Source organism: Yamadazyma tenuis, chromosome 1 (genome assembly GCF_029203305.1).
Source record: "Yamadazyma tenuis chromosome 1, complete sequence".
NCBI lineage: Eukaryota > Fungi > Ascomycota > Pichiomycetes > Serinales > Debaryomycetaceae > Yamadazyma > Yamadazyma tenuis.
The window spans coordinates 1,898,333-1,914,451 of record NC_089461.1 but is presented as its reverse complement, the minus strand read 5'-3'; the positions used below and the strand labels follow the sequence as shown (position 1 = coordinate 1,914,451).

General features: G+C 43.6%; 8 protein-coding genes across 8 annotated transcripts; 2 read left to right on the top strand and 6 right to left on the bottom strand. All coding sequences in view use genetic code 12, as the record gives it.

The window, feature by feature from the left end:
* Window positions 1-549: 549 nt before the first annotated feature.
* Window positions 550-1,114, bottom strand: PSN45_000921 (uncharacterized protein; the record flags this gene model as incomplete). Its single annotated transcript, XM_006688307.1, has 3 exons — window positions 550-750; window positions 807-1,025; window positions 1,112-1,114. 3 exons carry the CDS (start codon window positions 1,112-1,114, stop codon window positions 550-552), a joined length of 423 nt encoding a protein of 140 aa, XP_006688370.1.
* Window positions 1,115-1,349: 235 nt separating this feature from the next.
* On the bottom strand, window positions 1,350-3,458 carry GSY1 (glycogen synthase; the record flags this gene model as incomplete). Its single annotated transcript, XM_066157552.1, has 1 exon — window positions 1,350-3,458. One exon carries the CDS (start codon window positions 3,456-3,458, stop codon window positions 1,350-1,352), a length of 2,109 nt encoding a protein of 702 aa, XP_066013649.1.
* Window positions 3,459-4,132: 674 nt separating this feature from the next.
* PWP2 (U3 snoRNP protein) lies at window positions 4,133-6,838 on the bottom strand (the record flags this gene model as incomplete). Its single annotated transcript, XM_006688305.1, has 1 exon — window positions 4,133-6,838. One exon carries the CDS (start codon window positions 6,836-6,838, stop codon window positions 4,133-4,135), a length of 2,706 nt encoding a protein of 901 aa, XP_006688368.1.
* Window positions 6,839-6,953: 115 nt separating this feature from the next.
* On the top strand, window positions 6,954-7,570 carry PSN45_000918 (uncharacterized protein; the record flags this gene model as incomplete). The annotated part of the gene is made up of 2 exons (XM_006688303.2): window positions 6,954-7,295; window positions 7,349-7,570. The coding sequence occupies 2 exons, from the start codon at window positions 6,954-6,956 to the stop codon at window positions 7,568-7,570; spliced, it is 564 nt and encodes a 187-aa protein (XP_006688366.1).
* A 1-nt stretch (window position 7,571) lies between these two features.
* PSN45_000917 (uncharacterized protein) lies at window positions 7,572-8,472 on the bottom strand (the record flags this gene model as incomplete). The annotated part of the gene is made up of 2 exons (XM_006688304.1): window positions 7,572-7,745; window positions 7,792-8,472. 2 exons carry the CDS (start codon window positions 8,470-8,472, stop codon window positions 7,572-7,574), a joined length of 855 nt encoding a protein of 284 aa, XP_006688367.1.
* A 54-nt stretch (window positions 8,473-8,526) lies between these two features.
* On the top strand, window positions 8,527-9,468 carry PPP5C (Serine/threonine-protein phosphatase 5; the record flags this gene model as incomplete). The annotated part of the gene is made up of 1 exon (XM_066157551.1): window positions 8,527-9,468. One exon carries the CDS (start codon window positions 8,527-8,529, stop codon window positions 9,466-9,468), a length of 942 nt encoding a protein of 313 aa, XP_066013648.1.
* A 16-nt stretch (window positions 9,469-9,484) lies between these two features.
* Window positions 9,485-14,810, bottom strand: GSL2 (Callose synthase 5; the record flags this gene model as incomplete). The annotated part of the gene is made up of 2 exons (XM_006688302.2): window positions 9,485-14,679; window positions 14,738-14,810. The coding sequence occupies 2 exons, from the start codon at window positions 14,808-14,810 to the stop codon at window positions 9,485-9,487; spliced, it is 5,268 nt and encodes a 1,755-aa protein (XP_006688365.2).
* A 91-nt stretch (window positions 14,811-14,901) lies between these two features.
* PSN45_000914 (uncharacterized protein) lies at window positions 14,902-16,119 on the bottom strand (the record flags this gene model as incomplete). Its single annotated transcript, XM_006688301.1, has 1 exon — window positions 14,902-16,119. The coding sequence occupies one exon, from the start codon at window positions 16,117-16,119 to the stop codon at window positions 14,902-14,904; it is 1,218 nt and encodes a 405-aa protein (XP_006688364.1).

Here is a 16,119-nt window from a genome sequence, read left to right as displayed (position 1 = left end):
GACAGCACCAAGCCGGAGTCCGGCTTGTTCCCTCCCCGACCGGAGGATCACGCTGTCCTCGTACTCAGATGAAGAATCCGAATCGTAGTTGGAGCTGGAGTCTGAGTCTGAACGAAGAACACCTGGGATGTCGTCAAACTTGGGCGGATATTGGACCTGCCGCAATGGAGATGGGAAGTATGGTAACACGCGACAGTGCTGACAAGGGGCATTGAAGCTGGTACGGCAGCCCATGTTGAAGCATCTCAGACGTCTTATATCTTTGTACCCTTTGAAAGTACCACGATTAATGGTTTCATATTGAGCCCAAAATGGGTTGGAATCTGAAGAAGTTGGAGTTGAAGCCAATGAGCGTGGATGTTGCATGAACCAGGCGGCAAATACAGTAGCAAGTATGAGTAGCAAAATCTGACTTAAAATGGTGATGGTATGGGCATAAGAAAATCGGTGAGGGTATGGCCACAAATAGAACTGCCAGCTACAAAAAAAGGTTTTATTAATATACAAATCTATGTAACTCGTTAAGCCGCAAGATTCCTTCGAGCATCTCTAACTGTCTCCAGCACCATGGGACTGGTGGTAATTGCTGCTGTTTCCACGACGGTTATTATAGTTACCTCCTCTGTTATTATCGTTACGTCTTCTGTTGAAATTTCCGGAGTTGTTGTTGGGTCTTCCGCCTCTTCTGTTTTGGTTCTTGTTTCTTTGTTCCATGTTGATCATATTTTGCTCCTTGGCATAGTCCATAGTCTAGAAATAGTTAGTATATGTGCAAATTTCATAGCGGTGAGAAACCGTATACATACTTGTTCAGGCAATCTTAAGTATTTGATATGACTACCTCTGATATAGATCTCCGGTATCTTTGTGAATACCTCAGCGTTGGGAGATGTTTGAATCACTTCGGAAAGGGTTAAATTCATCCAGGAATCACAGTTGGTTAATAACCCATTCAAGGTCTCCCCATTCTTCAATTCAACCAATATCGGCTGGCTTTTGGCGGAATTCAACAAATATAATGGTAACTAGAGATATATTAGTATAAAGAATACAAAAACCAACAGCAAAGTCTGATTTAACTTGGCCTTGGTGGGTTATAAGTAAGACATACCATCCTTTAAGTCGTTGAAGAGTAAAAATGAAAATGTTCATTGCGCGAACAAAAATACTTTGTCAACTTGGGGAAAGCGAACAAACTTACACTTTAAATGTCATATTTATATATAACTAATAACAAACGGATGGAAATGGAATGAAATAACTTTAACAATGCACATGATTGCAACACAACTAACACAAGCAGGATCTTATTACGAGTCCTGTTTAAACTGATTTGTCCACTATTTTTTCTATTGCTCATCCTCATCTGGAGGAGGAGCAGAAGTTCCTCTTAAGGTCAAATGATAACCAGATTCGGCATCTCCTTCAGTATCATCATTTTCACCTAACTTGAACCCGATGTAGTCTTCGGTGGCTAATCCTTGTTGAGCTTCTTGCAAGGAACCCAAATCTCCTGGAGTCATGATACCCAACTTTCCTCTTGGAGATCCCGGAACCGATAAAGGTCTAGTCAATTTCAAGTTAGAGTTATTTTGCTGGAAAGGATTGGCACCGTTCTTGAACTTATCAGGATAAGCCCTCTTCAATGATAATTGCCTGGCCTTGATATACTCGAGACCCATTCTCTTCCAGTCCAATAAATCACTCAATCTCTCGGTTCTGTTTCTTTGGTTGATTCTCTGTCTTCTGGTTTTTTGAGTAAAGTCGAACATCTGATCAGTCAACTGGTTAATGGACTCATCAACAGACTTCATTCTTCTGTCGACAATATAAATTCCATAATCACTTGTGTTTTCAATCAAATCCTCCATGTAACACCCAAACCCTGACAAGTTGGTGGTGATGGAAGGCACCCCCATGACCGTGCACTCAGCCGGGGTATAACCCCAAGGCTCGTAGTAGGAGGGGAATACACCCAAATGACAACCTCTAACGAATTCATCATAATCCAATGATAAAATCGGGTTATTAGCGTTCAAGAACTCGGGATGGAAAATAATCTTGACTCTATCTTCGGGTTTATTAAACAATTGTACCCTTCTAATTTGGTTCAACACTGGGTCGGTGGCATCATCGGCCATGTTGTGAGTGACAATCGGTGGCAATCCCTCTCTTTTCAAAGCAAAGATTCTTCTCTTCAACAACACTCTATCAGCCGGCTTAATCAACTCATCAATAGATGGAACCTCATTTCCAGCCGTATTGGATCCATTGAGCTTGTTGGGAAACCGGGCACAGTGTTCAAAGAGTCGTTCACCCACCTTCTTTTGCACTTCTTCAATGGTGCTTTCCAACTGCTTGATGACGGCCTGTCCCTTCAAGGTTTCAACCGTATAAGACTGGGTTCTCCCTGGCATAATGATGAAGGCCACCACCGTGATCTTTGAGCCAATCTCCTTCAAACGGTGATTCAACCGAGCCAAACTCTCGATGAAAAAATCACATCCTTTGTTTCTAAACTCGTACCGACCGGCAATGAAGAAATAGAGAGTGTTGTCTAAGTCAAAGTCGTAGTTGCCGTAAAAATGGCCCTTGACAAACTCGTTGATCTTGGCCTTCTTCATGGCATGCAAGTTCTGGAACTCATGAACTGCCTGGAATTTCACCACGTTCAACCCATTGGGCAACACCCCATCGGGTTTTCTCTTCAACAAGTGCTCGGATTCAAATGCAGTGATGTGAGACACGGTGGTGAACACATCGGCAGTGTGGGCTGCCAGTCGTTCGATACAATACCGGTGGTAGATACCTCTTTTCCCGGCTTCAGCATCCACGTCAAAGTTGGCCAAATTGTTGTAAAAGTCAATCGACCCAGCACACAAGTACCGACCCAACAAGGTTGCATGGGTAGTGAAAATGGTGGTGACATCAAGGCGACGGTTACGACACAACGGCAACGCCACCCCGGCCAACCATTCATGACAGTGACAGATAACAGCCCTTTCCCGGTCATGGAATACCAACTCTCCCAAAAACCACGCCACGAGGTACCCCAACAAAATGGCTTCGTTGGTCTCCTGGTCATGGTCGGGCGTGGGGATGCCGGCGTTGTTCCACAAGTCCGACTTCCACTCGTTCAAGTGTTGCAGAGCTGACTGGATGTCAAAAAGTAACACCCTAGGAGCCCCTTCAATCAACCATCTCCCATAGAGCCAGCGAACCCCACGATCACTCATGGAGTTCAAGGTCTTCAAAACGTGGGGGTCCTTGACTGGCAATTCTTCAACTTCGACCTGGGCCGAGTCATGGTTTAAAGGACCTATAAGGGTGTATCTCTCTCTGTACTCAGCAACGGTGATGGGAGCTTTGGATTTTAACACCGAATAGATTCCTCCCACCTTGTGGGCGACCTCCGTGGCCACCTCGAATAGCAAGTGGTTCTGGATGTCTCTGCCCATTGGAAATGCTTTTTAAGTAATGTGGTAAAAGAGTAAAAGTTGAGCGACTGATATTTTTTGAGAATTAATCCCCTAGAACGAAACTTGGGGTAAGAGATATCGGGTTTGTGTGCCGGAAAAAAAAATAAGGAATGAGAGAGGGAGAGAAGAGGGGGATGATGGTGAAGACCAGGTATGACAGCCAGCAGGAAGGTGGACTACTTGGATGTTTTTAAGGTCGAGCTTCAGAGGTGGATGGTAGGTTTGGACAAGTCATGTTCGTATGAGCCAGCAACACACCACGCACATTTTCGGGGCGCCCCACGCCATTTTCGATCACTCGCACCAAATATCGGTGGAGGTGGGGGAACCCCAGATCGGCGGGGGGGGGCCTGAATACGCCGCGGAAGGATTGATGATTGCTGGGCAGTGGGTGTTGGTGGTGGATACGGCAGTCGGTGCATGACACGAGTTTGAAGTTGGAGTTGGTTTTTGGGTTTGTGGACTTTGGTTTGTGGTTTAGAGTTTGTTGGATTTTTCCGGTTTGTGCGTCTAATATTTTTCGCCAATTTTGCAATTTCATTGTGCTGGCTGAGTTTATTTTCGAGAAGTTGTATCTTTTACGAGCTGAGATCTTTCTACTTTAATCTGTTCGATTACTGTTTTTACTTCTATCTGCGTATATTCTACCCCTATTACTCGTCCATGTCGACGGCATCTTCGAAAACATCTGCAAATCCCTTGGAATCGGCAGTGGGTCCAAGCCACTCGCCCTCACTCTCATCACTATCTTCATCCATGTCCTCATGTTCACTCTCTTCAAACCCCTCAAACTCCTCTGCCTGGTCCTTTGATTTCACGGCTGCCGTCAAAAATCCCGTCAACGCATCGCTGTTTTTGGAGATCTTGACAATACTTTTTGCATACTTGTTCAAAAACCGACTCAACAACTTCATCGCATGGGTGAACTCGTACCGGTGCACACCTATGTACTGACCATGACTCAACAACAAGCTGTTGATCCAAATCAAGTGCAATTCCAAGTGAATTGAATCGATGGATCTCTCACCGATAAACCTCAAAAGTCGCTCCAAATATACCACAGGAATATCTTTGGCCACAACCTTGATATCCTTGACGGGGATCGAGTCGTAGACAAGCCGGATCAACTTGACTTCGTTCATCCGGAAACTCATGATCAATGCCTTTAAATAATCCTTTTCTTCCAAGGTTTCAATAATCGTCTGCGGCGTGATGTCGATGTCCAACTCAAATGGGTCAAACACCATTTCGTTGTCCACCGAGTACACCATTAGTCCTTCGGTAGAGCCGGCTGCAAAGGAAGAGATGGTAGGACTGAAGCGAATGGAAGCCACTCGGATGGCTGGCCGAGTGCTTCTTAAACTAGGGTCTCCTTTGCGGGATCCCGGTAACGAATTGTCCACTCTGTCCTCCAAATCACTGTTTTCCCCAGCCCGGTCCACCAAGTCAAGGGCCCCACCATCAGCCATGTTCTTGGAGTTGAGCTTCTGCAACGTCCCGTCCAATTTCATGTTTTCTGATACTTTGAACTTCTTGAGAAGCACCTCGTTTTTCACGTCGTAGAGACAAATTGAGTTGTTGTTTCCCCCAGCAATGATGAAGTTTCCATCAAACGAGTAGTCGATGGTGGTGAAGTTCTTGGCCCGGGCAGAGTTTTTCGCCTCGAACCGGTCCTCCTTGTACCTACCTCCAATAATATCTCTTTTCCCGTCGAGTAGATGCACTTGTTTGGCGTCTTCCACGTCAAACGTCACAATGTGCCCGTCCAACGTGCTGATACTGACTTCCTTGGAGTCGGGTCTCATGGCTATACTCAACACGTCTGACTGGACTTCAATGGGCTCCACCAGTTGAGACCGGCTGAAAATGCTCCAGATTCGAATGGTCTTGTCCCAGGAAGCAGATGCCAACACCGAGGATTCCACCCCGAAAGAAAGCCCTGAAATAGGCCCTTCATGTCCGGAGAGTCGGTCCAACAACTGCCCCGTCTGCACCGACCACACAAAAATGTCAAACGAGTCCTGAGACCCGGCCACCACCACCTCTCCACTAGGATCCGCTGCCAAACAGTTGAACTGGATTCTTTCGGTGGCGGTGAATGTCCGGAAGTTTCTGTACCTGAGCAAGTCGAAGGCCCGTACGGTTCCGTCCAACGACGACGAAAACAAGACCTGTCCCTTTTTAGAAAACTGAAGGCCGGTGATACTGGAGGTGTGTTCTGTGAATGTCATGAGGCAGAAACCAGATCGGTTGTCCCAGACCTTGATTTTCCCGTCATCAGAGCCGGTGATTATTCGTCCACCGTCGGGCGAATAGCAGATGCAGTTGATAGAATCGAAGTGGCCCTGCTGTCTCAAAATATACGATTCGGACTGCCATTCGTATACAAGCAACTGGCCGAGCTTGGACGACCCAAAGGCTAGCCACTCGCCAGTGCGGTTGATGCTGACGGTGTTGATAGGGTTTTGGCCCATCAGCAACTGTTGCACCAATACGAACTCTGGAAGCTCATATAGTCTGAATTCCCCGTTATTGAAACCAACCACCAAAAGATTCAGTTGGGGGTGGAACGTGGCACACTTGACGTGGCTGTCGGCGTAGAAGAAGTTTTTGGCGGTGATTCTCCAGCTCAAGTGCTTCTGGGGTTTTTCTGTATCAGTTTCTTCATCGTCGCTGTCGCTTTCTTCACCGGGTCGTTCAGTATACTCCCAACGGAATAAAGCACCGTCTTTGCTCAACGTATAGATGATTTCTTGCGTGTCGTTGAAGAAGGCATTCACCACGTAGTCTCTGTGCCCGGCCAATGTCATGGCCACACTGCTTTCATCTGAGTGCAATGAGTAGACCTTGGAGGTCATATCTTTAGAGGTCGACAAGAAGAATCTCGAGTCTTTGGACCACGAAATCGACGTCACGTCACTGTAGTGGCCCGAGTATACCCGGTGGCGCACAAATGGCAGGAACTGACGGTCGTCGGTGAAGTCGGGGGTTTTCCACACCTGTATGAACCTGTTGCAGGCGATTGCAAAGTAATTTCCACAAGGACTGAACTTGAGATCAAGCACTTTGTCCTTGAAGTTAAAGTGATGCAAAACCGTCCTTGCCACAAAGTTGATGAGAATGGCTCTCCCGTCCTCGTCCACGCTCAACATTAGGGTTCCTTGTTTGTTGAGGGCTATGGTGGTGACATCTTTGCGATGCTCGTAGTTGAATGTAAAACACTCGTTTTTGATCAAGTTGAAACAGGAAACCCGGTTTCCCACGGGGCTGAGAAGCTTGGTTCCATCTTCGGTAAACACAAGGTTCCCCCGTCTGTACACGGTTCCAAGCAAATTGGAGAACTTGAAGTCTGATTTCATTTGGTTGATGCAGTGAATTTTTCGGTGAGATGAGATGAAGTAGAATGTTCGCATCGCGATGTCGCATCATTTCCATTACCCGCACTGTTAACTACTGCATTATCAACATCCCGCCATGAGTTTGTCGAACCGGGTCATGAACATGAAGTTCATGAGAAGTGCTGACGACAAGAAGAATGAAGTGGACGTCGAAGAATCCAAGAGAAAGGTCCTAGATTCGTCGGCCTGGGCCCTTGAAGACTCCTCCTACTTGTTCACCAAGAAACCCGTACCAGTACAATCAGTTGGATACGGTAGCATCAGTGCATTCGACGATGACTCGGAAGAAGAGCTCGCAGCTGTCCCCGTTGCCACAAAACGAACATGGGGATCACAAACACAAGACCACGATCAAGAAACACTTGATGAATTCTCAAGCATCAAACCCACCCGTGCAAAGTCACGGACCAGTAAACAAGTATGTTCTATTATTCACAAGATCTATAAACCGCAAGTTACTAACTAATTTAGAAGAAAGAAGATGTTTCCACTGAGAAGGACAAGCCAGAGATTACCTCGCTTCAAAACCTTAACGCTGAAGCTCTCAATAACGTTGATGCTAATGACTTTATAAACAGCATTTTCAAACCCAAACCCAAAGAACCCAAAGATCAGAAAGACCAGTCCAGGAAACGGGCCGGTGAACCAACACATTCCAAATTGAACAAGAGGAAACGAACGCAAAAGAAGTAGTTCACTTCTTCTTCTTACTCTTCTTTTGTTCCTTCCCTGTATTAGTAGCTCCAAACCCTCCTTTCACTATTGCATCTCTAGCAGCAGAGTTTATATGCTTGAACCTATCAGGTCCGATATGTGTTCCTCCAAACCATCTGCTCACCACCACCACCACATTCCAAAGGTCCATCATCTGCCCATGTTAGTAAAGTCCATTATATAGCCTGTTAAATACATACCGTTAGTAGATGAAGAATCCTACTTCCTGCAGCACTCTCTCCATCATCGTCACAGTCCTGGTACTGTACACCCCCCTCTCCCTTAATTCGCCATGCAGTCATGTTGTGTGAAGCTTTTGAAATCTTTTTCTCGGTCACTAGTAGGTCTATAGCGGTTTCTGCTTCTTCGAGAGAATGGACCTCTTTGGCAAATCCAATAAAAGTAGATCCCCGGTCCACCACAGCATCAGACTGGACCCAGCCTTCAAGAGGATCAGCCTGAGGTTCGTAATGGTGTTCAATCTCCGCAACTTCAGGTTCTTCCAGTTCTTCTTTAATATTGAGCATTTTGGCCTGGTCTTCAAGCTCTGTAATTCTGTCATTGTACGACTCCAAAAACACTTCAAGCTCCGATAACAACTCTATTACCACCACACATCCCGGTGAAAAAAGAGCCTCGAGTTTGGACTTCACAGCTCTCTCCAAATATGCTTCGTCACTATATTTTACTTGATCGTGAACAATGACTTGCACTAGGCTGGGGATCTCATCGGGATACGATTCGGGAAAGCTCACCTGGATTTCTAGATCACTATGCAGAGGAACCATGAATGTATAGATTTGAGGAGCCACTTCCGTAGTACAATCAGGGAATATGGCATCGGTAGCACATATTTCATCTTGTAGCTCTTCTACAGTCATAAATCTATAAATGCGAAATTTGAGTCGCACAAATCAAAAGAACCTCAACACTTAATGGATCCATCTGCAGCAGAAAACCTCAAAGGAAAGGGCAATGCTGCTTTTGCCAGCAAAGAATACAACACTGCCATAGAACACTACACAGCAGCAATCGAGCTTGATCCTCAAAATGGAGTTTTATTTTCCAATAGAGCCATGAGCTACTTGAAGCTTGAAGATTTCCATAAAGCTCTTCAGGACTGTGACAAGGGATTGGCCTTAGTTAGTGACCCTAAAGCCACACAGAAACTCTATTTCCGGAAAGCAAGTGCTTTCAAAGGGATCAATTCCATTAAACTAGCCCGTCAGTATTTTTCCAAAGTCCTAGAGCATGATCCTTCTAATATGGCTGCTAAACAAGAGTTGGATTCTTTAGCCGAAGACGACAACATGGAAGATGTAAAAACGCATAGAGTCGAGATTAAAATAGAGAGTGTGTCGAAACTACCCGATGAGTTTCAAAGGCTTGTGGACGGAAGGCCCTCAAAGCCAGAAAAACCAGTGATAAAAGAGAGTACTGCTGATATTTCCAAAGAGATTGAAGAGATGTTCGACAGACCAAAGAAACAATATATTCCTGACACTAGTGCCCCTCTGTTTGTGGAAAGATCAACTACTTCTATTCTCCCATCTTTGAAGAACATACAAGGTGCTCAGAAGGATAAAGCATATAGCTATGTGATCAACCTTCCTTCTAATGTTATTTCAGATAGTTTTTTGTATGGAGTGGAGCCGGACTTTTTCTCGTTTTATATTGAGGCTGCAAGCTTTGTGGCTCAAAAGGACATGATTCAAGACTGGGACACGAAGGTCCTACAAACATTAACGGAGTTGTCAAAGTTGAAGCGGTACCAAATTGCCAAATCATTTTGTGATGAGAAGGACCTTCACAGTTTGCTTGAACTTGTCCAAAAGAAAAATCCAGCCCTTTTGGTGAAATATCAGGAACTAATCTAACTGATGCTTGTATAGCTCAGTTACGCACTAAGCCTTTGTGGAGACCTTTTCTTTGGAGAAAGGGTGTTTCTGGTTGGATCAAATCCTGAATGAATTGAGGAGCATAGTCAGAGAATTCCAATTCAAAGTATCTGGTTGCAACTATTGGAACCACAATAAGACTGGCCATAAGCACAAGTATCATCACAAAAACAACGAAGTATAGATTGACAGTTCTCCTTATTCTTCTCTTCTGTTTCTTGGAGAACAATCTTGGACGCAACTGATTAGTTGGCTTGAGCCAGAAGAGCAACATCATGTGCCACTTGTCAATATAGGGAACGAACAACAATGGAAATTGAGCAAAAAGAAGACAATGGCCCATACACACATCAACGGCAAAATAGCTCATCTCAGTGAGCTTACAAATGAACTCACGGAATGGTTGCGAGAACATGTTCCACCCAAGCCCAGAAGTAAACCATTTTCCAGACCACCAAGTCATATTGGCCTTGTCATGGATATATTCTCTTGAGACAAAGCAACTAATGAAGGTTCTGAAGATCCATCTCTGTATAAGTACACAAGTTGCCAATCCCAACACAGTTCTTGAGAAATCTAGGTTTTGCATAAACCAAAACAATTCAAAAAAGGCAAGATGATTGATGATTGCTAAAGAGTGAACAGTAAGTGCAACCATTGCTGGGAACTTGGAACAACATAAAGAAAGTAAAGGTCCTAAGAATACCGACACAAGGGAAAACACAAGGAGAATAACAATATTGACACCAATTGGTGCTAATGTTACTATAGTGAGTCTCATAAGGGCAGGTGTGGGATTGGAATACCGAGTATCATTCAAGGTGTTTGAGAACAAATAAGCGATTCCCACAAAACTGATTTCAATCCATTGAAGTAAAGTGGAAGTAATAACAGTATTATACTTGGAAGGTTTTACATCATTGACAAGTTTTAAGTCGAATCCTTCGAAACTCTTTTTTGAGGTTTTAATGCCAGTGATTCGGCTTCGGTTTAACCTAACATATTGTATCCATGAAATTTCTCTGCTGCTGTTATTACCTTTGGATAGCCACTTTAAATAGTTCCTGTAATCGAGGAAAAATTCGTTGAAACTGAATTGATTTGGGTTATAAATCCATGGACATAACAAAAGGCCAACAATAGTGATCCAAAAGTAAAGCAAAGGAATTTTCCACATGGTAATGGAAGTATACAATATCAATAGGAACGAGACTGCTCCAAAATAAAGACTGGCAAATGCAAATCGTGAGTATAGAACTGCGAATGGTTGCCTAGTTGTTGCAAAACCTCTTCCAGTGGCAATGTATCTGGCACCTCCAATAAACATATCAGTAATTAAGGACTCTGCGTAAACTCGACAGACAAACACTTCAAATAATGGTGATAAGCACAAGAAGTGCTTTCCAAGTCTCAGGAAGGATTTATAGAAGCCTCTTTCCATCAACTCTTGTATGAATAAAGGAAGGAAAGAGATTGCAAAGACCACATAGATTGATAGAATCGAGCGCTCTAACCAATGAACAGCTGGAATCAAGTTGTAACATCCAACAGGACGATGAGGATCTCTAATGGGGACATTTTTGTCATACTCGCATATAGTACTTTCACGAGTCAAGGCTGCAATATTAACTCCAACTATCAAGAACAATTTGATTGACAAAATGATGAAAGCATTATTCAAGTGAAACCCAGGATGAGCATAATAATAAGACAAGAACCGGTCTAAGGGTAATCTTGTACTCAAATAGAAATGCTCCCTCGATAACATCTGCTCTCCCATACCAGCACCAATTTTTGTAGTAAAGTTCAAAATTGAACCAAACCCAAGGTCACGGCCTTTTCCACATTGAATATACTCACAATGCTTGATACGTCCTCCTCTACACAAGACATTCATACCAGCATAGACATCTTCATTCAAGTGCAAACCTTTCTGGGCCTTAGAGACACCTCCTCTAGTATTCATGAAGATGGCATTCAAGAAGTCAGGGTGACCATAATGCAATTTCCCACCAATATGAGCAAGTGTTCTGGCGAAAAGTGTTCCAAAGGTCTGCTCTTTACCAGCAGCCACATCACCCAATACACCAATGTTCTCAGAAAATATATATTCTCTTGTCCCAATAATTGCAACAGGATTAGCATAACCGCTTGTTTTCAATTGTGTAGAATAGGGATCTAATGGTGGTGAATGTTCTTCAAACTCCTCGAGGACACTTCTGATTTTAAGACATTCTTCTAAGTAATTATCTTGATTAGCATCTACCAACTGAATATACTCTCCTCTACAGAAAATAATTGCATGGTTCTGGTTGTCAGATTTACCATCTCCTAAAATAGGATTTCCTGGTAATTGAATCTTGTACTTGGGCTTTCTAAAGCCACTGGGCATTATGGGACTGCTTCCGTCAATCAAAACAGAAAAATAAAGTGTTTCATGAGTTGTAGGATCCTCTTCCTCTCTCAAGTAGGCGATTTCCAACTCAGGATAAGCTCTCAACAAGAATTCAGTATTTTCAATTTCGTCAACATCAAATTCGATAAACCGTTGCATTGAAACAATCATTCTAAACTTTCTGATTGCCATTGCCGACGCCTCTCTGAGCTTCTCGGCATCGTCAATGAAGTCATCATCTGGGGTCTCAACATCGAACAACAATTTGATTCCCCTTGAATAATTCATGAATCCAGACACTGTACGGTACAAGGTCTGAGTTCTAAGAGATGCCCAAATTCGAGTTCTTAGGATATACTCTGGTGTGGCTACTTTAAAACCCACCGAATAGTAATGGTTATCAGTTTTTTCGTCAATCCTTGTAGCTGAGGAGTCATCTGTGTCAAATTCTTCAGCAAGAAGTCTCGTATCTTTAATAAAACAGGACCATTCTAAAGGGTGTAGCTTTTTCAAGTACTCTAACATAGTGATGTTGGAGTACTGTTGCTCTTCCCTAATGATCTCACGAAGAGATAAAGTAATCTTCTCTTTATAGTGGGGAACCAAAACTGTGAACGAAGGCATCGATCCCGTAGGACCAATTTCTCTCATTGGTGTCGACAACGACTGGGCAAAGAAGGTTATTCTCCTTTGGGCTTCTGATTGTCCATAGAACAAAGTTGACTTCATTGACATATCCTCTTGAGACACAAAAAACGATGGCTCCTTCAACATAGAGTCCTCAACACTAGTTGAGGTAGCAATCTGTTTATAAATCAATTTCTGCACATGTTCAATAGACAACAAGTGCTCTCTGTACATTGAAATGACAATTGAGTTCCATACCTGAGATGTCAAATACTTTCCTTTAACAGTTCCATCAGTGGGTGCAAAAATGATCTTCGAGAAAATACGCTTTGGTAATCTTGAAAAGATATTTCTCCAAGGAGTCCAAACCGAAATTCCAATATAAAAGGATCGAAACACGGAAAAAAATGTGTTACAGACGATGAACCAAAGATATGTATCCAAGAAGAAAAGTACCAAGTCTGTCAATAGGATCAATGATAGTACAATCATGGGTTGGACTGCGCATAAAGATTTACCAATCCAAATATCTCCAGCACATCTAGACATTTGCATTATGCTTAATTCCCTCATAGGGTCTTTCAATGAAAGAGTGAGGAAGAAGTATGATTCAATGAACTTACAAATGAAGACAGCAAGCCAGAGGCCAATCGAAGCCGCTTGTTCAGTTCCCCTTAGCCTATGAAAGCTTTGAATGAAGTAATCATTTGCAAGATATTTTCTTCCTTGACCCATTGATGCCGAGAACAACTTTCCTAAGGGCACAATCATTAAATAAAGAACAGTCACAACTGAAATAGAAAAGTGAATGACAGCTATCAATATTCCAGTGGTGGACTTCAGGTTCAAAGGAGTGAAAACCAATAAATAGACTGAAGGTGCAACATTAAGAGTAGTAAGAAGAAACAACATCACCAATCTCTTTCCCACTGGTTCAGCACCTTCGTATTTTCTAGGAATGAAGGACCATTCAAACAAAATGGAAACCAAACAAATGAATGCAGAGATTGCACCGGCAAGTGCCATGACCGTCAATCTCGCCTGAACCGTAGGCTGGTTATCCAAGGAAGGATTGTACCGGTATGTGTAAAAGGTAGGAGCATTGAAGGAAGTATAATACCAGAACATACTAACATGAATTATCCAAATCCGGTTGAAGTTGCAAAACACATGAGACCAGCTTCTAGTTTCCTTGAAAGTTTTGAAGAAAGCTTTCTTCCACACCACTTGGTTAAGATACATATACCGATGCTCAGCACCAATATCAAGAATCTTCCTCTCATCATCAAGGACAATTCTGTTCAATCCTTCCTTGTACCAGAACAACTGATTCATATCATCATACCCAATGATACTCTTGTGATCCTTGTCCACTCTCACCAACCGGCCATCTACCTTCTTGAACAATTGATCTTTATAGTAAGTGTAAAGAGGCTTGATGGCATGGTCAAGGAAACTGGGAGTGGCGTTCTTAACAGGCTCATCTGGGTCGAGTCCCGAATAGAAGTCACAGCAACACTTGAATATGAAACACATACACTCAGGCATGAATCTAAGGTTTCCAGCTTCTCCCCAAGCAAGAAGGTAGATTGCAACATGTACCACCATATCGACTGCTGGCAAACGGCTGAGTGAATAAGACCACTTTTCCTCTGCTTCGTGAGGGCTTTTCATGCTTGCCTTTTCCTTGGACTTTTCGATCACTTTGACGTTTGCAAAGCCCACAGAATGGTCATAATCTGTACCAGCAGCAAAGAACCACTTGCGGAAGTTGGCATTGATACCGCCAATGTAGTCAGCGTGAACTGACTTCAAAGAACGCGTAGGTCCCATCCTTGAGCTTCTAGAGTCAAGCATCCTCATGAAGTGATCAAACATGTTGCGGGTATTATCCTGCTGGAATCCAAACACATTGGTTAACTGAAGGAAAACTCCTTCGATATCTTCAATGGAAATGGGCACAACTCCAGGAGGTCCCCATGCGGGATATGGATCACTTTGTCTACTGGGAGAGTTATTCATAAGATCTGATACCTTAGTCTCGTCATAAGTACCATTATTGTGGCTCTCTATGGATTGCCAGCGCTCGCGGTTGATTTTGGGGGTCATAAAACCACTCAATGGCAAAGGAGCTGTTACTCCCTGCTGAGCAGTAAACGCTTGGGCGGCTGAGATGAGTGTTAGTAAAGGTACTAGCTTAACTAGTTTGGCTCTAGGAAGTCATACTATTGTCCACCAGGAACCCGTCGTCTTTCCATTCGCTGTCGAACGGGTTTCCACTTAAGTAATCCTTTGGCATTTTATATCTGTCAATACTACGAGTTACTTCTATGAAAAAAGTTTGTTTGTGGAGTATAGAACATTTTGGCTGCGAAAAACCTGACCGCGAACTACTTAGTGTCTGAACCGCTTTCATAGTCGGTGTCAGCATCTGAATTCTCCTCTCCCTTATCTTCCCAGGCATCAGGGAGATTCAAGCCCATGTGGGCAATCTTATTGGGAGTTCGGCCTTTCAAGAGAAGTGAAGTCCGCTTGACCTTGCCGTTTGTGGCCATTTTTAAAAGGGTGGTTTTGACATCGCTAGGAGGAACTCCAGCACTTAGTAAATTGGCCACAATTCCTGACACTATAGGAGCTGACATCGAAGTTCCGGACAACAGTTTGGGTACCTTAAGGTCTTGGTAGTCAACACTTTTGATTGCAGCACCGGGTGCAAAAATATCGACACATTCACCCCAGTTTGAGAACCCAGCTATAGCGTCGCTGGAATCGTCTATACTTCCCACAGTGATAGCACCAATAGCACTTCCGGGGCTAGACTTGCAGGCATTGGTATTAGTGTTTCCTGCAGCAGCGACCACCACGAGGTCGTCCTCCACAGCAGCGTCAATGGCCCTATTTAAAACACTGTTTCTAACAGAGCCTAGAGACAAGTTTGCGACACCTGGTTTCCCAGATCTCCTTCTGTGGTTAACAGCAAACTCCAAAGCAGCAATTATTGTACTCAATGAACCTGAACCTCCATCTCCCAACGCTCTTACTTCTATTAAATTGACATTTTTTGCAACTCCGTATGTTTGGGAACCCACAAGCCCTGCAACGTGAGTTCCATGTCCGTTTGTATCCCCAGAGCCCAAACCGGTGAAATCTCTCCCAAAATATGCCCTGCCTTCAAATTGGGGATGTTCAATTTTGATGCCGGAGTCGACAATATAGGCATTTACCCCTTGCCCAGAAAACACATCATCGTACACAAACACAAGGTTTTTCTTGAGCTTTTTCTTCAGGGAAATTCTGGCTAAGTGACGAGGAGCATAGGGTTGGACCTGGATTTCCAAAGCGTTGAAAGTGATATCAGGAGTGATTTCTGAAACGTAGGGGCACCGGGAAAGTCTCTCTAATGCAGTTTTGCTGAAGTCCCCAACAAATCCTTTGAACTTTCCAATGGTGAAAATGTTCCTTATTTGGTCTCTGACTCTCAAGGGCTCAGGGTACTTCATGTCATTGGCGTAGAAGTCATCGAACGACTCATTATCCCTTAAAGTAATAAAATAGGAGGAACAATTGACGGTACAAAACAACAGGAATATATATAGTGCCCACTTCAT